The 25,956-nt window shown below is 47.4% G+C and overlaps 1 protein-coding gene across 4 annotated transcripts in view; it reads right to left on the reverse strand.

The window, feature by feature from the left end:
- Window positions 1-5,498: 5,498 nt before the first annotated feature.
- The window catches only part of ACAP3 (ArfGAP with coiled-coil, ankyrin repeat and PH domains 3), a 160,001-nt gene continuing 139,543 nt past the window's right edge, over window positions 5,499-25,956 (reverse strand). For 2 of the 4 annotated variants that reach the window (XM_043499920.1, XM_038376936.2), the window contains 6 exons: window positions 23,132-23,224; window positions 22,371-22,591; window positions 21,580-21,689; window positions 20,490-20,600; window positions 20,312-20,373; window positions 5,499-7,899 (listed from right to left, as the gene is read on the reverse strand). In XM_043499920.1, coding sequence (XP_043355855.1) covers window positions 7,793-7,899; window positions 20,312-20,373; window positions 20,490-20,600; window positions 21,580-21,689; window positions 22,371-22,591; window positions 23,132-23,224 — 704 coding nt within the window. In that variant the 3' untranslated portion in view covers window positions 5,499-7,792. Of the gene's footprint in view, window positions 7,900-15,483; window positions 20,374-20,489; window positions 20,601-21,579; window positions 21,690-22,370; window positions 22,592-23,131; window positions 23,234-25,956 lie in introns of those variants that run through there. The other 2 variants (XM_043499919.1, XM_043499921.1) reach the window with 2 other exon arrangements.

Genomic DNA, 25,956 nt, shown 5'->3' on the forward strand with positions numbered 1-25,956 from the left:
CCAAACAGGGTGCTGCTAGTACTGTACCCTTCCCCAGAACAAGAGGGGAAGCTGGCTAGTGACTTAACTAGTGTATAAACCACACTCCAGGCTGAGAACTGCTGAAGGCGGGGGAGAGTGTCGCAAAGCACAGTGGTGGTTAAGAGCCCCTGGGATTGTGGGTGGTGTTACTAAGGCTGGAAAAGACTCAGGGGCCCACCCCGTGACACCTGTTCCATCACCCTTAGCCATGGAGTGGGTGGCGGGAGGGGATAGATGGTCTTATGCTCAAATAAATTTGTTAGTCTCTAAGGTGCCACAAGTACTCCTGCTCCTAACACAGGGGATCTCAAACTTCATTGCACCGGGACCCCCTTCTGACAACAAAAATTACTACATGACTCCGGAAGTGGGGACCGGACCCTGAGTCCACTTGATTCCCACTGCTCCGGGTCGGGGAGCCAGAGCCAAAGCCTGGGCCCCACTGCCCTGGGCAGGGAAGGGGACAAAGCTGAAGTCCAAGGGCTTCAGCCCCAGCCAGGGGGCCTGTAACCTGAGCCTCAGGCTTTGGCCCAGGGTGGTGAGGCCCGAGCTTCAGCCCTGAGCCCCAGTAAGTCTAAGCCAGCCCTGACGACCCCTGTTAAATGGGGTTGCAATCCACAGTTTGAGAACCCTGTACCTAACACCACGTCTGCATGCGGCGCTTTACTTCTGTCTATTAGACACGGGGCACGGTCATCCTAGGCCATGCCGGTGCCAACGGCTAGCCCAGAACTCCTGAGGGAGCCAGCTGGGAATATTCCCAAGATGCCTCCTCCTCCCGCTGGAGCTGCGGCGATTTATAGCAAGAAACATCCAATAACTTACCCAATCACTGAAACTCCCTCTTGTCAGAGCCTTGGCAGCCTGGCCTCTTTTGTTCCCTGAGGTGCTGTCAAACCCACGCACAGTTGCTTCAAAGGGCTGGTGGCCCAGGGCTGCTCCCTGTGAAGTTTAGCTTCAGTAGAGGCTACATTAATTGCATTAAATAGTCATTAGGGATCTCCTTAAAGCGTAACCTCACTGGCTTGGAATCCAGTGCTCCGCTGGAGCGCGGGGGGCCTCTTTCCCCTTCAGGAGTTGTCTGTCATGTCTCCCATTGTAATAGGAAAGTTAATTCCTTTAATCACTGGATTCCTAAGTGAGGCTCCTTTGCGTCCATAATGGCTCATGTGGGCAAAAGACCTACAGAAGAAAATCACGTGATTGCACAATTTCCAAGCCTTAAGACCTGACTGGCTCGAGGCTGAATGTAGGTGATTAAGCACTATGGAGCAAGAGTCCCTGAAGCAAACCAAGTTCATCTTCTCTTGTCAAATACAGTGACCAGCTATAGTAACCGTAGTTGATCAGGAGCCTTCGACTGAGGTCTCATCTGAAAAGCTGCCACCGCCCAGAGCACAGATCCCCCTAGCAGCATGCTTCAGGAGTAGAAACAATTATGAGTTGGGGGGTGGGTGGGAGTGGAGAGGGAGGATCTGACTTCTGACATAACAGCGTAAGGACTGGAGCTCCCAGACCACAAATACTGTATTGTTCACAAGTGTGCTCTTTGGTGAAATTTCCTCTAAGAACATGTTCCAATAATAATAACAGCCATCCTAATCAGTATTTATACAGCACATTGCGTCGTCAAAGCATTAATACTGAATCTTCACAATGTCCCTGGCAGGAACGGTAGTAAGATTCTCCTCCTCCTTTTGCAGAGGTGGAAACTGACCTGCCTAGAGCTACCCACAGCAACTCAGAGCTGGGATCAGATCTCAGACTTCTGAGCTGGACACTAGGCAGTACTGCCTCTCATTATTGCTGAAGGTTATGGATAATCACACAGGGTAGGCCCTACTGTAATTACCTTGTAACCTGCACTTTAGATTAGGAGACAGAAATGACCACACTTTGACCCTGCAGGTACACTGAGTGTTTAGTGACTATGCTTTGCGTTTCTGCACCACCTTCCATCTCACAGTCTTAAAGTGGTTTACAAAAACAAATGAATTAAACCTCACCACCACCTCTCTCTGCTGCAGATATTATTGTTTTTCTGATGGAAACAAGAGGTGATATGGCTTGCAAAGGACATATAGCTCTGTAAAAGGCAAGCAGCGTGAGAGTATACAGAGGATAGCTTGACACCAAGATGATGGGCACGGTAGATACGATAGCCAGAAATGTGTCTAGTATATATCAGGAGTACACCACATGGCCCAATCAAAATCTCAACTCCAAACACCTGGAACTTCAGCAGTGTTCGTAATCCAGATGTGTATCTGAATGCAGCGACTAAGACGCAGTCTCTGCTTATCGGGGTTTTCCCCTGTTTCCAAATCTCAGTTATAGTTGGTCACTGTAATTGACTAGAGAAGATGAACCCATTTGCTTAAGGGACTCTTGCACCATAGTGCTTGATTACCTGCATTCACCCTCCAGCCAGTCAGGACTTTACAGCTTGGAATTTGTGTCCTCGTGGGTGCTTTTTCTTGAGGTCTCAAGCCCACAGAGGATAATGATTGCATCAGATAAATACATGGCAAGTTGCTCATTTTCCATTGTCATTTATTTACCTTCCAGACTGTGGTCACCAGTCAGTCAAAATGGAATAAGAAGCAGGTGGAAGCAACCCTATCATCAGCCTATGTATAATCATTGTCCCATTATCCCCTCAAAACCAAAGTCACTGGTAGCGTGACCTGTCACGGGGGAGAGAGAGGGATATCTATTTGATGCAGGAGTTAAAAGCCTTTGTGGCCTTTTCTTTAGAAGGAATTTGTGCCTTTATGCAATTCTGCTAAAGCAACAGATGGAGTGCAGGAAAGACCCATTAGAAATAGTCCTGGAGAAATGGAGAGGTCCAATAGCCAGGATCTAGATAGCCCCAAACTTCACACCTCAGGCCTCCCTGTACTTTTGATACACTGACTGAGATTTAAGGCCAGAAAAAAGTAAGACGTATATATGGAGTAGGATGGAGCAGGCTGTTATTATGGGGGAATTGTTTATGTTTCTGCATGTGTATCTAATAAACTGCTACATTTTTAGTGTCTCTTGGTTGCTTTAGTGCTGCTTAAATGCCACATTTGTTTCTTGCAGTGTTGTTGTAGCTGTGTTGGTCTCCATATATGAGAGAGACAAGATAGGTGAGGTAACGCCTTGATTGGACCAACTTGTGTTGGAGGAAGGGACAAGCTTTCGAGCTGAGGCCTGGAGGAACCAGGGAGTCCAAGCTAAATATAAGGTGGGGCAGATTGCTAAACAGAAGGGGCTCACGGAGTAAAATTTAATGGACGAAATTTAATAGTTAGAAGTATAAGGTCATGCATTTAGGGATTAACAACAAGAATTTTAGTTATAAGCTGGGGACGCATCAATTAGAAGTAACAGAGGAGGAGAAGGGCCTTGGAGTATTGGTTGATCATAGGACGACTATGAGCTGCCAATGTGACATGGCCGTAAAAAAAGCTAATGCAGTCTTGGGATGCATCAGGCGAGGTATTTCCAGTAGAGATAAGGAGGTTTTAGTACCATTATACAAGGCACTGGTGAGACCTCACTGTGTGCATTTCTGGTCTCCCATGTTTAAGAAGGATGAATTCAAACTGGAACAGGTACAGAGAAGGGCTACTAGGATGATTCGAGGAATGGAAAACCTTCTTATGAAAGGAGACTCAAGGAGCTTGGCTTGTTTAGCCTAACTAAAAGAAGGTTGAGGGGAGATATGACTGCTCTCTATAAATATATCAGAGGGATAAATACTGGAGAGGAATTATTTAAGCTCAGTACCAATGTGGACACAAGAACAAATGGATATAAACTGGTCATTGGGAAGTTTAGACTTGAAATTAGATGAAGGTTTCTAACCATCAGAGGAGTGAAGTTTTGGAATAGCCTTCCAAAGGAAGCAGTGGGGGCAAAAGACCTATCTGGCTTTAAGATTAAACTCGATAAGTTTATGGAGGAGATGGTATTATGGGATAACATGATTTTGGTAATTAATTGATCTTTAAATATTCATGGTAAATAGGCCCAATGGCCTGTGATGGGATGTTAGATGGGGTGGGTTCTGAGTTACTACAGAAAATTCTTTCCTGGGTATCTGGCTGGTGAATCTTGCCCATATGCTCAGGGTTTAGCTGATTGCCATATCTGGGGTCAGGAAGGAATTTTCCTCCAGGACAGATTGGAAGAGGCCCTGGAGGTTTTTCACCTTCCTCTGTAGCATGGGGCACAGGTCACTTGCTGGAGGTTTTTCTGCTCCTTGAAGTCTTTAAACCATGGTTTGAGGACTTCAATAGCTCAGACATAGGTGAGAGGTTTATCGCAGGAGTGGGCGGGTGAGCCTGCATTGTGCAGGAGGTCGGACTAGATGATCATAATGAACCCTTCTGACCTTAGTATCTATGTATCTATGAATCTATCTATGAGTAGGAGACCACTTAAAATGAAAATGACCCCTTATGATTAACAATCTCTTTCATCTCGTATTTAGGCTGGACACTCTGGTGACTTTCTCCAGACCTGAAGAAGAGCTCTGCCAAACTCAAAAAAGTGTCCCTTCTACCAACAGAAGTCGGTCCGCTCACAGATATTGCCTCACCCACCTTGTCTTGCTCACCCTTCTTTCTGTCATTACACTAGATAAGAGAAAATGGTACTGAATAGTTCAGCAATAGCCCAGGTCAGGAGGGACATAAAGTTGTTACCCATTTGTTGCCTGTTTGGTAACCTACATTAAATGACCTTGTGGTCTTTGTCCAGTCCTTGATGTTATTGCAATAGCACTGAGTAGCCTCAGCCGTGGACCAGGACCACATTGTGCTAGACACTGTACAAACTCAGAGCAAACGGACAGTCCCCAGAAAGCATATAGTCTCAATTCTTAGTAGACTATCTATCTATCTATCTATCTATCTATCTATCTATCTATCTAATCTTTTGATGTACACTGATCTTTCCCGGCCACAAAGGGGGGATCACAGTTGCAGAGACAAAAGAAGAAAACATTGAGGGTCATAGCTGCGGATAGGGACCTAGGAGCTCATGGTTCTCTCATGGAGTCTAGTGGTTTCCAGTCTCCAGTAGTGGTACTTTAGGCTGGTACTCTATCTCCTCTTCGCCTCACTATGCCCTTTTTTATTTCATGATTGAGCATGTACAATTATTTCCACCACTAATCAAGGAGACTCTGGAACTGAAACAATCTTGAGGTGAAAGCCTGGCTCCACTGAAGTCAATGGCAAAACTCCCATTGATTTCAATGACCTGGCTAGGCTTTGCCTTAATCTGAATCAAACATGCCAGCTACCCAAAAAAGTTGGGAGCCCTGCATCTCCTTGGAGGAAAATTCATTTGGCCTTCCCGACTTCCAGCCATAAATGAGTGCCTAATAAATCTCACGTTATAAAAACCCTCTCCAACTGAAATGCTCCATTGGTTCACAGAGGCCTAGACTGGAAAGAATGAGGAAACACGCCTGGTTTTCGAAACAAAAATTCTCATATTTTACTTTCAATTAATAGGTATCACTTGTATGTGAGACCTTTCCATTCCCCCTTATTTAAAAAATACATTTCTTCTGCCTTATGATATATTACATTTCAGCATGTAAACATGGTTTATATACATCATTCTAACAATACACTTTAATTTGTCATGGTGCCTATACCTGTATAGTCCACACATAACCCTTTTTATAGTGATGAAATAATATTACAGGTAAAAAAATAGTAATGAAAGCCATGCCGTACAGGAAGAGTTCTGCTCTCCTAGTGTTGCGACACACAGTAGGCATGAGCTACAAAACTCTTCAAGGGGGCAAGGGCCAGGTTCTGTTTTCAGATCTGCATGCAGAGCTCCCATAGTATAATTATGATAATAGTACATAGGGCTTTTCATCCAAGAGTCTCAAGGCACTTAACACGAGACACACACAGAAGTGAAGTGATTTGCCATAGGCCACGCAGCAGGCCAGGAACAGAATCCAGGTCTGTTAAATCCGAGTCTGGGTCTCTAGCCATTGAGCCACATAGCCACTAAAGGAAAGGGAAGCTGCATGTGGGTGGCATTCAGCCTACAGTGAATTATAGTGTGTGGGTGCAATGGAAAACCAGCCATGCAAAGTAGTGCAACAGGCCATTGGTGCTGTGCCATTCTTAGCCAAGTGGAGCTGACTAAACTCACTTCATTTGCAAATCTGGTTCAGCAGCATAAGACATCAGCGTCTTTGGCAGTGTGTTGGCCCAGGAAAGTTCAAGCTCAGTTGGAAAAGTTGTGGTTTTTTCCAGTGAGGTCCCTGCATGCTGAAGTTTTTACTCCAGACAGGCCAGTATTGACAACCTGGATCCAAACACCGCACACACCCCTGAATATTCAGGTGTTTGAAACCAGATGCACAGCTGAATAGTCCATCACAAACCCCTCTTTGGTTTCTCCTGTGCCCTGGGTTACCCCTCTATAACGGAAGGCGGAATATGCCCCAACAACACACTGCCTGTGGCATTCACAAATGTTTATCTTCTCATTTGGGTTTGGTATCATGACAAATGAACCCCTTAGCCACACATGGCTACACCTTCTTTGCTGGTTGTACTTGTTACCGCCTCTCTGATAACTGGGCTGCTGGACAGAAACATTCACACCAAAGGTAGCAATTTAAGTCAAACCCTTATGGTTTTCATAGAGTCTAACACGAACTGTTCCCAAGGGGGAAGGGCTCAGAAGCTACATTCACTCCTACATCTGGCAGGAAGGAGCTCAGAGGATCTTCACACCCTATTCTCCAAGGGTAAGCCCCAAAATCCCTCTGTGCAGAAACCAAATACACAAGCAACACAGGTGAGACACTCTAGGTCCCCAAAACAGGCCCAACCTCAACAGAAAGTCATTTAGCGTGGCTTTAAACTCTCTGTGACTGGGATCTGCTGCTGCCTCTCAGCCGATAGTCCATGTTTCCGAGGTGGTTGACAGACTGTGTCAACTTTGGGATGTTTAGATTTTTCTCCTTGATGGGTTATTCTGCGTCCTTTGGGTTTCTAAACCAAAAAGGATAACATCTGAGAATGAACCTATTCAAATACTAACCACAGATCAACAGGAATATCATCCCTGGAATGCGTCCCTCTGTAATGCAGAAAGTCACTTCTCTTCTTCCGGCATTTGCCCCGATTGACATAAAAGATGCCACTGCTGCCCTGGGCAAACCATTTTGCTGGTGTCTGTGTGGAAACATCTCTCCATTCCTGTCCCATACTCCTGCTGTGTCAGCTTTGATATCCCAGTGGTGCGGAAAAATCAGCTTTGCAGGGATTAACATATTCTGCAGAAACAGTGCTTGGTTCCCCCTTTGCTACCCCTTATTTTTAGTGATGGGATGTGTGGCCCTACCTTTTAGTAATTAACAAACTGAAAGTCAAATCTTATTGACTTGAGCAGGCGTTTGGCCCGAGGGAGGCCCGGGGGCTGAGGGAGTGAACTGCAAAGAAGCAGGGACTTCTTTGCATAGTTGGTTCAGCCCTGTTTGGATAACACTGGCTGGTTAGTCATGTCACCACGGGTCATTGGTCTGAGATGTGGATACAGAAGCAGGAACTGGAAAAAACACTGCATGCTCCATAAGTGTGTGTTTGGACAGGGAACAGATGGCTGGGTCTTCCTCCAGTAGATGAGCCCAGCGGATCCATTCCGCCTTGGTAAACCGCTCCCCCTTTCTGCTCTCACAGAGCTCTGGTAGCTCACAGCTGACTCTCCAGCAGAAGGTCTCAGAAGAGGAGGGGAGGGGCTATCTGCAGGAGTGGCTGAAGTGCAGGCTCCGCCGGTTGAGTTTTTCAGGGTTGTTCGATGCCATGTGGGAGAACTCCCGGAAGATGTCGAGGTATGTCGCATCTCCTGCAGGAACACAGGGAAAGACAAGTTAATCCCAACATTATCCTTTGCACTTCTTCGGTGCCTGGAAAAGGTGCTCAGCATCTCTGAAAACCCAGCCCTGTGCGCCCCCTCCCCAAAAAGGCACCCAGGATTAGTGGACTTGAAAGTTTTGGCTCCAAGTCACCCAGGAAAGTCCCTGACAGAGACATGAATAGAGCCCAGGAGTCCTGGCTCCTAGCTAACCCTGCACTGTTATTTAGCCACAAGATCACCTTCTGACTTTGAACTCCTTGTACACAGGAACTGGTTTGTTTCTAAACTTTGATAGACCTACCCTTTATCACGACTCTTGCTTCTCACCCCGCTTTGGGGTCATTCCCCCCCCCACATCCATCTCTGACCATTGCTTTCTCATTAAGTATCCAGGCACATGAGCCAGTAGAGGGTTGGGTTTGTTAAGGAGCCAACCTGGCAGCCCTGTATCCCTATACTTCTCCCCAGCACAGCACAGCCAGCCATGAACGCTTCCCCCAATGGGCCCTGCCATTGCACCTTCCTGTGACCTGCAAGGATCACGGATAAGATAGTAGTTGGCTTGTAGTCCCTGACCTCTCGGCTGGCCCCCAGACAGGATGCTGGGTAGTGACGGAGGGTCAGGAGGGGGACACCTGTCCACCCATGCTGGAGGGAAACAACAACCAACAACTCATTGCACATAGACCACAGAACAGCCATCAAATGGAGACAACTTTCTGCTGCTGCCACGCCGGGGCGGGATTGAAATGTCTGACCGAGGCTCGAAGGGCTCGGTGTCCCAGCACCATGGCCCAGAGCCATCCCGGCTCCCCTGGCATGTGCAAGGCTTCAGTGCAGATGCTACAGCAAAGCCCTGCCGAGATCACTAGACACCTGCAGCCCGTTCATAATCCCAGTGCTGGCCTAGCTGTCCCTGCAGGGGCTGGGACTATTTCAATTTAGGACGAGCCCGCTAAGCTAACTTCCTCTTGTGACCACATCAGCTTGCGAATCCAGAGGGAAACACACAAGGGCAGGGGGCCCCACCTCATCGTCTCCTTCCTGGGGTGTTGATGCCAGAGGCAGGGTAAAGAGGGCTTGGGGTGAACTGCCTGACAGGAAGCCTACTCTCACCAAGGCAGCTAGATAGAAGCATCCAGTGCATCTTCATTGCCTCCTCCCCGCTGCAGAGACAGACCATGGCTGAGGAAGAGGCTACAGGGTGCATGACAGTGCTCCCTCCCCGGAGTGAAATAACACAGAGTCTGAGCCTTTCTCCCGGCCCCCGGCGGGATCACCAGTAATGGTCGCCACACCATGGAGCTGTGTGCACTCGGTCTGGTTTGTCACGAGCGACGTTCTCCCTGCAAGGTGAGTTTAGTTGTATTGATTTAATGCCCGGCTCACTTGTGGCTTCCAGCCACTAGGCTGCATTGGGTAGCGGTGCCACGCTGCCCTCCGCTCCTCACCAGGCCAGCTCCACTGGCCAGTGGGTGGGTCGTCAGCTGCTCTCGGACCCCTGAGGGGCACACGCACGCACCACTGCCTGCACGAGCACTTGGGAGAGCACACAGACTGTGATTGGGCCCAGCCATTGTCCAGGGGGTACCTGGAGGGAGGCGGTGTCTTGCCTCCAGGCTGGTCCCTTGTGCACATGCGCAGCTCTTGGGGAACAGTCTCTTGGCTTGTATTTAGGTTTAAAACTGGTGCATGTTACTGAAGTCCTCACGTGTCAAGGACCCGGGTCTGTTCCCTTCCCAGTCCGTGCGAGGAGCAGCCGTCTGCTGAACTGTTCCCACTGAGTGCTGGTACGTCGGGAGTGACACCATCTGATAGCTCCAGACAGCCTTGGTCCCGGGCCGGGTCTTTCTCCCATGGATTTTTGCTCCCTGTGGCAAGGTTTCTGGCCTTTTTCAATGTAATCTGAATTGCAGAGTAGCTGTGCTCTCCCGAAGATGGCTGGAGATACGGGCATGAGCATATGCCACAAGCCAGCAGTGAGTAAACTGAATCCTTATGTGAACATGAAGTCCCCACTCATTACTCCACAAATGGAGTTTCTTCTTTTAACGTTATGGACTCAGAGTGTAAGCTCTCTGGGCTAGGGGGTAAGTTATGCATCTGTACATTCCCCTGAAACAATGGACTCCTGCTGCTCCTGCCAATCAAATAAAATAATAATAATAATAAGGAGCTTGTTTCCAGCCAAGCCTTCGCTGGGCTTGCACTCTCACTGATTTACAGGGGTGAGTGAGAATGCCTGGATTCTTGTGCCTGGTTCCCAACCAGCCACAGGGGCTGCACTAAATGCTAAATCTCAAAACAATCTAGAGGCCAGACCCATTGCTGGCGTAACTCGGCATAGACCCCCTTGAAGTCAGTCCAGTGCGGCCCTAGCTGTCCAGGTAACTGAGTGGGCTGCATTCTCTTTTACCCTCAACTCTCCAGGGCTACTGTCCCCAGACCCCTGCAGATTCTCCACTGCCTGCACTGGCTTGAACAGCTGGGTGTTCTACCCAATTGTGGCTAGTGCGACCCCCAAACTGAAAGCCTTTTACATACATCCCACCCCTGTAGAAGAGTTTACTTTTGTGCCTGCCTGCTCCCTCTCTGAATGAAAGATGTCACCCTCCTTTCTTATAGACTATATAAACGAGTGAGCTGTTTTCCTACGAAGAGAAGATTAACTCTTTAGAGGCTGGAGTCCCAGTTCTCAGAACCGATGTGCTAATGCACAGTGCACAGGTGACAATAACAGGGGAGACTTTGAATTGATTGAGCCCTTGCAGCTAAAATGGACAGAAGCAACTTCAGGGGAATCATAATGTTCATGGGCAAATCCACTTGCATTCAGAATATTCATCAGTTACTCGGAAGGACCCAGCGCTTCAATATTATGGTGATGGTTGCGATAGATAGATAGATAGATAGATAGATAGATAGATATGGGGCAAGAGACATCTGGCCAGATGTAATGCCTCAGGATCAGGGTATTGCCAGGGATGGAATGGTTTGCAGAGTATCACACCTTGAGCAGGACTGTATGAAGAGTTCATTCCAGAAAGGCACCGAAATCTAATTCAGGCTCCTCTCTGTCTCTCTCTCTTTCTTTCTCTCTCTCTTTCTAGCATTCACATTTTTTATTCTTTATTTGTTGGGTTAAGAAAAGGGCAGCATTGCAGCAAACGCACAGAGACACTGAACACAAGATATTCAAACAAGTGAGTAGCTGATGCAATGAGCCAGTTTCCCAGGTCCATTCCAGCTCCTTTGCACCACCTGAGCAGCACTAGATCTAACAAACACTATACCCGAGCATCCAGATTTCACATGCTGGGAAGTCCCCCGGAGTGGGGAGTTCTCAGCTGACACAGAGCCATTGTCATCAGCTCCTTCACCACCTCGCCAAGTCCCACTCTGCACTGGCATGGGGAGAAGATATGGCTGGAGTACACACTTCTCAGGCTATGAGAAGACCATAGCCAGCTGGTGTAAGTTAGAACAGCTCCCAGGCTGTTCTTACCTCTGCCATTGCTCAGAACAGTGCAGGCCCTCCCTGGGAATCATAATTATCTCACTGAAAGGCCCCCTTCTTTGCAACGTCCAGGGGTAACTGCGAATATGGGCCAGTAATCCCCCAACCCACTTGGATCCCAAAATAATCAGACTGAAATCCCTCCAAAGCAACAGTTCATTCGCAGATCCTGAGCTGGCGGAGGAGCGACCGGTCTCCCTAACTCACGTAGGGTGAGTTTCACTAGCACTCACAAGTGCGGTGTTGGGCCAGATTTTCTTCTGCGATGCACCTTTGTGGTGTACCATTACACTTGTGCAAAGTGCATGTAAAAACACAATGGGTACCTTTTCAAACCCATTTTGTACATATGTAAATGGCAACACAAGCTGCAAGGAGGGAATCAGGCCTGGTTTGCTCACTTGAAACAGACAGTGTCTCCACCTACTAATCCTGGGGTAAACCAAGGAGTGGTGACTTCACATCAGAGCACCCTCTGGTATATATCTTATAAAGAGAAAGTGCTGTCATTTCTAACATAGGGGTTACTGGAGGGGCTGGGATCCTGTCTCTGACAGTAGCCCAAGCTGGATTCGTCTGCAGGAGGCATGGAGCTGCCATAATGCACTTGAGTTTGCAGGTTTTTACATCATCAGAGCACATTTCTTCTAGATCCCTGCAAGTGAATCACACAGTGGTGATTTCCAGCACATTTAGGTATATGTCAAGGCATCCTCTCACTAAGCTCAAAGGGGCTGCCACATTGGAAAAGACCCCCGCCCCCTGCAGTGGTCCATCTATTCCAGTATCCTGTCTCCAACAGCTAATAATGAAATGATCAGAAGAAGGCGTGAAGCTGCCATAATGCAGCTTGATATACCATGGTAGGAAATTGCACTCAATTGGTGATTAATTCATATAGTCAAACAGGAAGCTTGAAAACTCATAAGTTTTGTTATTGTTCACATAAAGCCCCATTAAACTCCCAGTGAAGTCACTAGAAACACTCCTATTGACTCCAGTAGTAGCTGGATCATGTCCACAAGCACTGATGTAGTCTTATTCAGATAGATAGCTAATACTTTTGAAAATTGCTCAGTTATCTTTTTCAGTAATATCCTGAGGTATCCAGTTCAATAGATTAATTTTATCTGAGCTACCTATCTGGCCCCCATTATTGTAGAAATGTCTTAGTCATTACCTGAGTATCTCACAATCTTTAATGTATTTATCCTCACCATACCCTTTTGAGGGCAGGGTTCTACTGTTATCCCCATGGCACAGATGGGGAACTGAGGCCCAGAGAGATCACATGATTTGCCCAAGGTCACAAAAGAAATCTGTGGCAGAGCAAGGATTTGACCGCAGGTCTCCAAAGTCTAGGCTAGAGCCCCTAATCCTTCCTTTCTATATGCAATGGCCTTGCTATTTTGGGGGAAGGGGAGACATAACCAGGGATGAGGACAGGTGAGATAACTGTAATGACCTTTCCCATATTAAACTGTTCTGACTGCCCTCATAAATCCACAAACCCAACCTGATTTAAAAAATAGATTTGTTTGTCCCACCAGAAAAAGTGGAGCTAATAATTCAACTTAGTGTCTGCGTTTCTCTGCTGCTCTGAGAGTGATGGAAACCTTGAGGTAGGTGACATCTTACAAAAGGCACCTGCGATTAGATTATCTGATGGTAAGCAAAGGACAACTACCTTGCGACTGAAGTGGCTTTAAAGTGCTCAGCCTGAGGGTGGGAATGTAGGATTTTAGCTGTGTTGCAAGGCCTTCTTTTCCAGGACTGATTGTATGCTGGATAAGTTAAATAAGTACTTAAAAAAGACACAGTAGGGGATATTTTGAATCTGCCACCTTTGACCCAGTGTCCCTTTCAAGCTGTTTGAAATCACGATGTTATCACAGGATAGTGCTAGGGACGCTTAACCAGCCACTCAAAAATGCAGAATATTTATGTGCCATTCCACTCTGTTTGCTGATGCAGTTCAGCCCGTGGCTTGCAGTGGAAGAATAACAGGTCAAAAGGGGATAATATCGTAGCTAGAGTTAATACAGGGAAGAGACCCTCAGTAAATAAAATGAGCCAAAGCAGAAGGAGGTAAGGAGTTTATCTAGATTTTTATTAAGAGTGTTTCAAGAGACAATAGAGGGTGGAAGGAGGGAGGAAAAAGCTGACACCATGGCAACTGTTTTAAAATTGTACAAAGATAATAACATATAGAATAGTCAGTTCCATAGTTATACTCAGTACAGATTGTAGAGGCAAAGGGGAAATAAAAAAAAAAGGGTCACCAAGTTTTATGGAAAGCAAGCAAGTGAAGGAGGTTAATATGCGATAGCGTATTTACAGCAAGGGTAAGTCCCGTGTACAGCAGCTCCAGCTGTTAGTGCATCCAGAGCCTATTAAACAAACCACACCTAGCAGCTTCGACTTGGCTGAAAGATCCTCTTTCTTTCCATGCTGTTTAGGTAGGAAGTGATGGAGTCTCAGGCCAGACAAGAAGTCGGTTGGGTTTTGCTCCCCAATGGCTCGAAGGCCCTCATTCAGGGCTGCCAGTTAACATAACCTTGCACTGATCAAAGCTTATTCCCCTGGGATTTATCCTTCCTCGGCTCCGGCTGTGGGTCTGATCCAGAGGGGTCACATGTGCTGTTTGATGGATGTGACGGATGGAAGCTGAGCTGAGATGGTTTTATACAAACGGGGGTCGGTGCAGCAGAAGGCAGCAGCCTGGTTCTTCCGAAAATGCACCTTAATGGAGCACATGGATGTACAAACTAAACAATTCCCTAGCTATTGGGGAGATGCTAAGAACTGAGACTCATCTAGGGAGTCCCGGGCTCCTTGCCTGGCTGACCCTTCTCTACCATCTTACTCCTGCACTAGAAACCGATGGGTTCTGTTAGTGCCCTGCAAACTGACATTCATGACTCTGCTATGTTCAGGAACCATGTTACGGCCCCCCACCCTTTCATATCTGGCCATCTGACAGCCCCATCTTCCCACTGACTCCTTGTCTTTCAGTTTAAGAGCCTTATTCCCACACTCTGGTGATGCAGCGACTGCAGATTTCAGGGCTTGGACTGTTACACATCACATTCCTATGGAAACAGCACTCAGTATTTTGGTATCTTTATTTATTTTTTTCTTGTGTCCTTTCAAACTCCCATTCCCCTTCTCCCTCCCCACCCAGTGCCCTTCCTCTCCCGCCCTTTCATCATCACATCTCTCTGCGCGCACACACACACACACACGCACAAGTTTGTCATCAGCTGATCAGTTGTTTAATATAACATTTAGTCTGTTCATGCTTTTTTGCCTTTGGATGAAAGCACAGATGCCCTGGGTTTTAACAGACAGGACTGCAGCAGAATGGCACAACACAGCATTCCTGGCTGTATGGAAGAAGACAGCAACAGCTGTGTCCATTAATCTGAGGCTACTGGAGGCCTCTCAATGCATTTCTTTAGAAGTATCCATTTTTCATCGTGTGGAAATAACACTCAAATTTGCCAGTCTGAGATGTTGCAAATGTCAGAGAAATTCATCCGATGAAGTGAGCTGTAGCTCATGAAAGCTTATGCTCAAATAAATTTGTTAGTCTCTAAGGTGCCACAAGTCCTCCTTTTCTTTTTAGAGAAATTCATGCTCATCTCAGTCTCAGTTTGCCAAATCGCATGCTTTACAAGCATCAATATTTCTCCCCTTGACAGAATTGTTGGAAGGAATGGCAAGGCACACAGACTCAGATTATCATGATTAATAATATTAAAATAATGTGTGTGGGGGGGTAGTTTCTCTGGTTTAGATGGCAATTTGCCAGTTTGTACATATGTTGAACAGAGAGTATAATCTCAATCTGCAAGTCTTTTGCACCCATCCAATCTAGAATTGAAGATGTGCTTAAAATGCAAAATTCAGACCCTCCAATTCAAGTATTTGGATCCAGGATGTTGGGTTGGCCATAATATAGTTGAAACAAATATTCAAAGCTTGGCCCAGATCTCAAATACCCCAAAAGCATAAGAATCTTCAGTTTGGAGATCATCTTTTGGGCCCATCTATGTTGAGGTAATACCCTGGGTGTCGCTTTCTCGACAAAGGCAAATCTGTTCATGTTAATCACAGTTGCAACCAAGTTACTGTCATGTATGTAATGTACAAACTCTTTGAAAAGAAGAGCTATAAAGGAAGAATGACAGAAATTTTGGCGTTAGAAATTTCAAATAAGATTGTACAACACTCAGAGAAATGTATCCATATTTAAAGAGAAAAAAAATAACCCAGTGACTTTATGTCTAGACTCCCCTGTAGCCTTCCTGGCTCTTTGCTTTGCTGAAAACAAACTTTATGTACAATTTCCCCAACACTCCCTCCCTCCCAAGCCCCAAAACACACGCGCGCACACATTTCTCATTCAAAAAAAAAAAAAAAATAAAATAAACATAGAAAACATTGAAAAATGCCTCTTAGACATTCTCTTAGTTTTTTCCCCAGAGAAAAACATTTTGTTTTAGAAACTGCCAGATTCGTTAAGTGTCCTACCCTATCTCAAGCTGTGAGGCATCGGATGCCTTGCATTCTCTTTACAAGGAAAAAAAAAACAAAAAGAAAAACAAAAAAAAGGAAAAGAAAAAAAGAAAGGGAAGTGGGGAGAGGGGAAAAAAAGTCAAGTTTAAAAATATAGGCCCTAGTAATGTTACAAAAAAATCCTGACATTAAATACAGCCAAACTGTATTGAATGAAAATTGCACTAGTCCTCTGGGCATCTCAATAATAAATTAAATACTTAACAATTTTACCGATTAAAAAAGACAGCACAAAATCCATAACAAAAGAACATAAAAAACCCAATAGTGTAAGTAGGAAAAGTGCACAAAGTTGCTTTATACATTGACTCTAAATAAAGTACCAATACATTTTAAATAGATAAATTGTCTTGCCAGACATACTGCTTTTTGTGTCAGTATTTACATATTCTTTAACCACGTTTACTGGGGCAGTGAGTGATTCCAAGTTTGTATGTTCCAAACCATACACTATTGTTCTCATGAGTCACTAATGTTGACTGTAAAATAAAATGGCCTGGAGTGAACAAGCCACGCCTTCAGATCTCACTGGTTTATAGAAAGGATCAGCCAAATTTCTAACTCCTCTTCAGAGTCAGGAAACTGATTGGAGCCAATTAACAGGCAACGCATGAGGGAAAACGTTTCCAGCAACCACCAGGCCGGGTTTTGTTAATGCAGGGTAAGAGCAGGATGTTTAATGATCAACATGTTGCTTTTTTTCTTTGGAGTGTCCTGAAATTTTCTAGTTTTAATTCAATATTGCCTTTTTCTAGAGGAGGACATGGCTTGAAGGGAACCAAATGTTTTGTGCAGATTAGCCTTTCTATATAAAATGAGACGGGATGGGATAATTAACAAGTCTTAATTACAAAGAAGCCGCCTCGTTCCTAAGCCAAAAAAGCAGCAGATATTCAGCTGCACATTGGTTGGTTCCTGCGTAGTCCTGAGCCCTCTGAGCCCAATCTAGCAAAGCACAGAAATACAGGCTGAAGTTTAAGCACGTGAGTATTCCTGTCGGAGTTAAGCATGTAGTCAATTGTGTCGCTGGACTGAGGGCAGAGAGCTCGGCACTATATATATATAATAGTTTCATGGTAATTTGAGGAGGGCAAGGGAGTATCACTGTTGGGCAGCTTCTTAAACCATCACAGATCCGCACAGATGGCGATACCATCAAGCAGAAAATTTCACACCAAGGAGTTGTGAGTCCAGGGTTTTGCTCGACAGGTTTCTGATCTTATTCACACTGAACTCAACCGCAAACTTCCCTTTGACCTCAATGGGAGCATGCTCAGGCTGTAACTCAATCGGAGGTGTCAGAGGAAAAGGTGATGCAATAGAAGAGGTCAGTCAGTTTTCTGGAGGAAGCTGTTTACACCTAGCATGATTTGGACAGGTGAGAAGGCAACGGTGTGGAGTGCAGAGAAATGAAAGGTTATGAGGTCAGGCACCACGAGAACAGATGGTTTATACCCTTAGTGATTCTATGCTGAAAACTCCAAAGCTGAAGTGGATGAGGGAAGTGCTGGGTCAAACCCAATCGCCTTCAGCACCCCGCTTAACAGAAAACAAGAACCTTAACAGAGGGCATTGTAAGTGCTAATCAAAGGGAAACATTCCAACCCCAGAGGAGGCCACCTCTACAATACTGTGTGCACTTCTAGCTACGTTAGACATGATAGATACTGGTGTAAATCTGGAGTCACTCCACTGACTTCAAAGGAAGTGACTCCAGATTTACACCAAAATCAGAATCTAGACACCAGGAAGTTGCCCCCTGAATTACAGGGACTAAAATATCAATGTCCATTCTCTGTACTTAAAAGGTAACAAGTGACCATTTCACGACAAAAGGCCCAACCCTGTAGGCTTTACTCATGAAGTCTGTGGGCTTTTTGCCTGAGTATGGCATGAGCAAAGACTGCAGCATTTAGCCTCTAGTAAGTACCACGATAGGCATCCTAAAGCCTTTACTCAGCATGCACTCAGAGAAGGGTTCGGAGGAAGGACTGCCTAAGTATGGATTGCATAACGTTGTCAGAACCAGGCGCTGTGTGATTGAAAGGGATAGTGCAGGTGGCCCGAGGTTTACTGTGGGTCCCACCAAGTTTACAGGGCAGGAAGACAGCAGCGCTATGTAAATGCTGAAGATTTACATAATCCAGCCTTGGTAATGGCATGTTATGTAAAGAGCACGGGCGTGATCTCTGTGCTTGACAGGAGGGCGTGTAGATGGAGAAGGAACAGTGAAGGGCTGGAGAGAATGGGATTTTATACTGAGGGGTGGAGGAGGGAAGCCATCAAGAGCCTGCTCTAGTGGTAATCTGGAGCAACTCCAGCAAACTCAATAGGATTATTCCAGATTTACAGCATATGGGTGTAACTGAGATGAGATCTTGGCATTCAGGGAGTGGCCATCCCACAGTTTCGAAGGGAGCAGACAGGAAAGAAGCCACAAGGGAAGATAGGAAGTGGGTGGCACACCTTCAGGACGTACCCTACCCCACTGAAGTCAGTGACAACGCTTCCCTTGACTTCCAAAGGAGCAGGATCCAGCCCTTTAGCTGAGAAAGGACCTAAAGGAACTGGGTGGTGTTTCTTTACTGTTCTAGCCCTGGATGTGTGGCATAGATTTGAGTGGAACCTGCTTACTCATGCTGCACCTGAGGACAGAAATATGCCCACAGAGAGCAACCAGCCGATGTATAACATATCAATGGCAGCAGCTGGTATGCGGAGCAGGGCTTTTATTAAAGGAATTGGACAAGTATTTGATGGAAAGAAATATTACGGTGTGTCACTGCTAGCTTAACTGAGGGGATAGGAAGTCTTCCTGGCCTCTTGTGTTCCTGATTAAGAATTTCAGCTTTCAAGATCCTGAGCTTCTCCTGTTAGCCACCAAGAGCCCCCAGATTCCATTGACTTGAATGGCATTTGGGGCGCTCAGCGCTCAGTGGGACTGGACTCATAAAGGAGCACAGTGAGGCTTTCCATGGTAATACACAGTCACAGGTTGGGTTTCCAATTTTATACATGATCTCCAAGCCCTCTGAAGAAATGACAGCGTGGTGACAGTATCTCTGCTGAGACACCGTGAGCTCATCAAAAATACAGATCATAAAATCCAAAGTGGCTTGGAGTAAAAACAGGTTGCCCCCCCACTCCAGCAAAAAAAGAAAAAACAAAATAGTCCTTCCAGTAAAAGGAAATGGAGCAATCCGGATTCCCTGGACCTGCTGCAGAAATGCCCTGCTCGCATGCAACAGCATTTAGGGACACGCATACAAATAGAAATCCCCTTCTCAGAAAGGGGCTAAGTAGGAAATCTGACCAGGGGAAAAAACCCTGCTGCTTGAGTTAGCCACTCAGGCTGTGGGTGTCTGATTTTAGTTTTCTTCCCTGGCACACAGCCCATCGCCGGCGATGAGCCTCTCCTGGCCACAAAAAATTAGCCTCACTGCTTCAGTAACACTAACCACATCGCACCCTAGTCCAGGAAGCAGCTGAGCTATGGCTTTGACCAGCTAGCTACTGTTGGCTTAAAAAAGGGAAGCTTTGCTGGTTTAAACCTGAGAGCATGTAAGGTGGGTGGCCATGTCTCCCCTTCCTACCCCATCCCGTGTGCCTTTTGCAGCAGAGGATCTCTACCTGCAACTTGCCTCCTCCAGACTTAAGAGGCCCCCGCATTAGCATTTTAAACCGGATCTGACAACTTCCAAACCTTGCAGTCACCCCATTTGCTAACGAGTACTTCAAGTTGCTGAGCACCGTTGATAAGAGAGGGCTCCAGCAATGGCACACTGTCCAAACAAACTTTGTTCATATGATAATTCGGTGTAGGGCCGATCTATAGCGCTACAAATACACAGCGGGTTCCAAACATATCATCCAGCTGTATCGTTGGTGATTTTCTTCTGCCAATAAAGGGTTTTCTTTTCTTTTTTTACACTAAACTCGTGTGCTCCCTGCACACTCAAATCCATGAGCCATGGTCTGTGGTGTGCCCTGAATCTCCTCCTGTGTGAAATTGACCGTCTCTAGTCAAGCATGAGAATTACACACTAACACAAAAGTTCCCTCTCCTTCCTCTGTGGCTCTTGGCCTCTCTGCCGTAGGCATCAGAATCAGGCCAATCTGCAAGAAACACCAATATACACCAAAGGTGGGGCTCAGGCAGCATTCTTGAATTCAGCCCACTCAAGACAGCAAAGGAGAGGCAGGTGGGGAGTTGTCACTAACACTCATCTATATTAAGGCTGATGAACTCCTGTATACACTTCCTGTACTGGAGCTCAGTGGGGCTGTTGCTGGGATATTGACCTGGTTGTCCGAAGGGGCCCTCGGCTTCTCGCATCTCCTCGTTCATTCGAGCCAGACGCAGCCTAGAGGGAAAAAGAGAGAAGAGGTTTTATTATCTTTTCCTGACTAGCCTGGAGATTGCTCGCAAAGCTGGGGCCTAGCTCCAGCCACAATATCCCCAAAGGTAGACAACACTTACAAGGTGACTATATCTGCATTGGCTGCCTGGACTGCAATGCTGAGGGGGTCTTGGCCATCCTCGTCCACTGCATGCTGGTTGGCGCCTCGCTTTAGGAACAAGCAGACCTGGCTGAAAACGGGAAATGAAAGACTTCAGAGCAGAAATACAGGTTCCCCGGCTGAACCACAACAGCGGCACTGTGCTTCTCATGGCTAGCCTGCTCTCCTGACAGGGGACGAGCTCCCGCTCAGGTGATTGCACAGGAGCAAAGGGTGTCAGAGTGGAGGCCCATGTGGGTCTCTACATGAGTGACAGTGAGTGAATGGGGGACTCAAACCCCACTGCCCCAATCAGATGGAGCTAGTGGCTAGTGACACCAGATCATATGCCGCTATGCCCCGTGCTGGCCCTCGGCACAGGGGTGAATTTCACCCCAAAGGCTTACATGTTCTCAGAAGCAGGGGTGATCACACTTTTTGCCTAACTTCAAACCCACCCAATCACTGCATGACCGAACTGAACATTCAGCTTGAACTCTAACATTAGAGGATTTGTTCAGGACAAGCTCATAGTACACTCGGAGGAGCTGGGAAATGGGAGCAGAGAAGGGGTAAGGGGACAAATAAATCTACAGGGTGAAAAACAGAGCCACGACTGGAGAGAATTTGGGGCAGGGACTGTCTCTGTGTTTGTACAGCACCTTGCACAACTGGGGTCCATGACTAGGGCTCCTACACGAACAATAATCATAATAAATGCAGCGAGCAGCTATGAATCAGAGCAGAAAGAGGAGAAAGAAACAGTCTAATAAAAATAAATCTATGCTGCTCTCCTTTCATTTATACTGGTGTAAACCAGAAGTAACTCCACTGAAGTCAATGGAGAGAGACAGATCAGAGTCAGACCTACAGCACATAGGGTTCCATTTATGCCAGCCACGGGGGAATTGGGCTCTTCTATCCCTGACACACCAAGCAGGTTGTTGTCCAGTAGCTAGAAAAATGTGTGATTTTCTAATAACTGATTTACCAAAACCCAGCCCCACCAGCCCACCAGGGCTCTTCGGTACAACCCAACCCGTGGGCTCGGGAGTGAGTGAGGGACTTACCCAGTGTGCCCCAGGTACGTGGCATGGTGCAGAGGAGCCCGGCCCCGGATATCTCTTTGGTTAACGTCTGCTCCGTTCTGGAGTAAGAATTCACAGGCTATCAAGGAGCCCTGTTTAGAAGAGGGAGAGAAGTTTTGTTGAGTCCTGTTGCACTGCTGGATTGCTGATAAAAACCAAGGCTGCCCGGGGGAAGAGTCAAGCAGATCACACAGCATTCACAATGGGAATCCCATCCCAGGGCTGCCCCAGCAATGTCAGGCATATCAAGAAACGGAAAACCCCAAAATAATCCATTACAATTGGAGAGATAGACATGCAAGAATAAATATCTCCAAAGCAGCTCCAGAAGGGTCTCCCTCCTTGTCTTATCAGGCTAAACTCTCTGAATCCTCATCCAATCCCTTCCCCAAGAAGGGAAGGCTTCATTTTAGAGGGGGAGTTTCTAATTAGAAACAGCCAGCACTGTGGATGGTACCTGGTGACATGCACACGGGTGATGAGCAGGCCTCCCTCTGCCAATGCACCTGGACCTAGACCTCTGCACCCCCTGCTATCCCAGTGCTGGCCCCCACCTGCCACCTCAGTCCTGGCCTGCAGTGCCCGCTTTGATTCCAGTCCTAGCACTAGCCACTTTGCAGTGTGAACAAACAGCCTCTAATGCCACGAAACTAGGCACGCTTGGCATCTGAGACCAATTTAAACACAGGACTCTAGGGCATTAACCAGCTGCATTATCAGCTCTGCTGAACCAGCCCCCCAGCCTCCCCCAGGGTCTGCGTAGTCCTACCTACCCCCATCACAGCTTGAATCAGAGGAGTTTTGTTTTCATCTTCGTCATTCACCCAGTTGACCTCGGCACCATGTGCCAGAGCCTCTGCCATGACAGGCAAGTTCCTGGCCTGTGCTGCCTTGTAAATCAGGAGGCCAGGGTGCAGCTCCCGCAGGTCCTCCAGGTCCAAGGCCTCCTGCTCTATCTCCGCCTCGCCGCTGGACTCCTCCGACACTTCGCACTCTGGTGGGAGGCAGAGAGAGGAGGGATGAGCCAACGGCAGACACCACGTCGAGCTTTGCCAAGGGGCTCCCCACTTTCCATTCCTTCTGCCCCCTCCTGGCCTTGGGGCCATGTTTACTGATGGGGGCTCATGCCCCAAGTGCACAGGGTGAAGGGGTGATCTCTTCCCCTTCTGGGGACCCCAGGAAGGAATGGAGCAACTGTCCCCACCAGGGAAGAACCTGGGCAAGGCATGGGCAACTCTTTGGAGAACCTCAGGGAGGGCTAGGGGGTGACATCTTCCCTCTCTAGAGAGCCCGGGCATAAAGGATGGGAACTGCTCCTTGCTCTGGGATTCAGGGCACGACACACAGGGGTCCCTTGGCAACGCTGTGGGGAGATTACCACCCCCCGGAGAGCCAACAGCCCCTCAGGGATGGTTATGGAGGTGCGCTGCTTGGCGAACCCATGCCCCCATCCCAAGGTTTTGGTCAGGCGTCCCTTAGCACGATGCAGTGCGGCATGTGCCAACGAGGCGACGCCGAGGCCCGTCGCACTCACCTTCCTCCGTGACGCTGTCCACTACCGAGCCAAACACCAGGACATCGGTGCTTCCATCTGTGCTGCCGCCCAGCCCGCTGTCACTACTCAGACCTGCGGGGCCAACAGAAGACAAACCGAGGTTGTTTTAATACGCGGGCAAAGCCTGCTCGTGGCGTCGCAGGACGCCCGTCTCCCCGGGTGTTCGCGGGATGCTCCAGCCTTCCCCACTGCGTCTCCTTCTGGCCCGAGCCCCATGAGTGGGGCCCGCAGGCCGTGTGGTGAACGGCCGGCAAGGAGCAGCCACAGCGAGCGCTTTACAGCGGGGCGTGCGGAGTCAGAAGCCGATAATGACAGTGCTCTGCTTGTATCCGTAGCTGCCCTGGCTGTGCCCTCCTGAGCGCTTTCCCACCACCCTGCAGGAGTCACTGGCATGTGCTGACCCATCACTGCCTGTGGTGGGTTCGCTTGCCCAGCTCCCTGGACTGTTAGTTTATATTGTGCTTCACATCTGCCAGGGGCCGCCCCACCTCTAATGAACCCTCACAACACCCCATCCCTCCTTGGGCTGCTAAATATCCCAGGGTGGGCAAACACATCACAGAAACTGAGGCACAAAGAGATGAAGTGACTTGACCGAGGACACACAGCACCTCCATGGTAGAGCCTTTTTGCACCCTGCCCCCGACTTCTGTGGAGGTGGCAGCTGAGAAAATGCCAAGGGGCAACCCCCATGGCTGGGAAGAAAGGTCTCCAAAGGGATGCTGCCCCCACCAGCGTGGGGCAGAGCAAACACTGGTGTGTTACACCTGTTCTGTAGCGCGCCACACCCCATCAGGAACCCACACCGGGCTCCAGCCGAATTTCTTTATTATATCATTACAATGATTCAATATTACAATGAATGGTTTCTGCAAAAATCCTGGAGGGGGGCGGGAGGGGGGGGGGATCTGAACTAGCACCCCCTGCTGGTCAGAGCAAGGGGACTCTACCTCTGCAAAAGCTGTACATCTCCCTCCAGCGCTGGGAGGAAGAGCAGCAGCAGGGGCTGGAACTGAGGTGCAGGTCCCCGAGAAGGACTCCCTTCTTCCCCATCCACTCCTCAGAACTCGTCATGACCCCTGCAAGGCTGCCTTTACCCTCCAAACCCCATACCCCTTCACTCACCCCTTACTGGCTCCGGGCGTGAATCGTCTCCCTGAGTTTGTAATGAAACTCACAACTCAAGGGCCTAACCCAGCTGGCAGGGCCACTACTGCAACCCCTGAAGGGTCACATGCCAGTCAGCCTGTCCCTCCCCACTAAGTCATGCCCAATCCTTTGTGTTTAGACAGGATTCAACCAGATAGTGTCCGATACTTTGCCCATTATGCACAGCCCCCAAAACAATATCCAGCAAGCCCCGCAAGGACCATGGCTAATGTACGAAGGAGACACCAGCTGGCTCAGAATGCCAGGGCAGAGCAAGGCCCTCGACTTTTAAGGAGGAGAGTCCCTGCCTTCAAGCGCACTGAACTCTATGTTTGTAGTAAGCACTCTCCTTCCCTCCTGGAAAGGATAGAACGTCCGCTCCAGTTCCCACTGCAGTTACAGCTGCAGCCAAACCAAAGGAGAATCCTTCCAGGAGCATAGGAGCCCGCCAGACTGGATCAGATTTGAGGCCCACCTAATCCAGCGGCCAGCACCAGACATATCAGAGGAAGGTGTAAAACAGATGTGGGATAATCTGCCCCTCACATTAGGTCTCATCCTCATTGCAAATAATCCCTGAAATATGAGGTTTAATATCCCATCCAAAAATTTATTGTCATTAATTATAACTCTGGGTATTCTTGATATCCACAAAAATGTCCCATCCCTTTGTGAATCGCTAGCAGAATGTGATGATCCTGTGGAGATATGGGCCCAAAACAAAATCTCCAGGGTTTGGATATATCTGAATTTAGGATCCAGATCCAAATCAAGGTGCAAACTGGGCAACTTGGGCCCATTGTGACTTCCAATGATAGGAGTCAGTTACTTCCACCAAGTTAACCTACAACCTCTCACTTCAGGATTCAATGGTTGGAACAACTGTTTAAAGATGCAAACAGGACACAGAGACATCTCAGTGATGTCCTGCTGCTGGCTTGGCTTCCCTTTAAATGCAACTTCATTAGCAATTTTTCATTCTGAATAAAGTATTGGCCAGTTTAAAAGCAGGCTTCTGATCTTGCAATTCCCTTTCAACAGAAAATTATACTAAGACTTGGCAGTGTAACCAATAAAAAACAATTGCAAGAAACATAAAGAGAAAAATCAACCACCATTAATTTATGAATGAAGTAATTTTGTCGTTAGACATTTTGTTCCAGCTGCTGACCTGTTACATCAGTGTAAAACCAATGATGTACGTGGAATCACTCCAAACTTGCACTGAGGTAACAGAACAGAATCTGGTCCAAATTATTAAACATCAGGCACTTTATTCTTTGTCAGCGCTCTTGATATGCCATTGGGAAATTAGTAATAAATCACTTTTAGGAGTGACATATAGATTTTTCATGGAGCGATGAACAATTTTGTCAAGCATTTCTGTTTAGTATGCACAGCAGAAGAGTAAGGTTTGATTTCGTACTTGTTTAACATAAAGAACAAGTATTTACAGGGGTGGCTGACTGATTGTCAATCCACTGTCACTTTCTTGTACGCTAATGGTGGAAGGCTGTAAAAGCTGCTAAGTGCCTCCCACAGGGCACTTAGCATCTTGCAGGATCGAATCCAAGTTCTTTTCCTGTATAAAAAATGACATACTCATAAAAGTGATGGTGTAATAGTATCATCCAGAGCCAGGTACGATAGGGGCA

The sequence above is a fragment of the Dermochelys coriacea genome, chromosome 18 (assembly GCF_009764565.3).
Source record: "Dermochelys coriacea isolate rDerCor1 chromosome 18, rDerCor1.pri.v4, whole genome shotgun sequence".
NCBI lineage: Eukaryota > Metazoa > Chordata > Testudines > Dermochelyidae > Dermochelys > Dermochelys coriacea.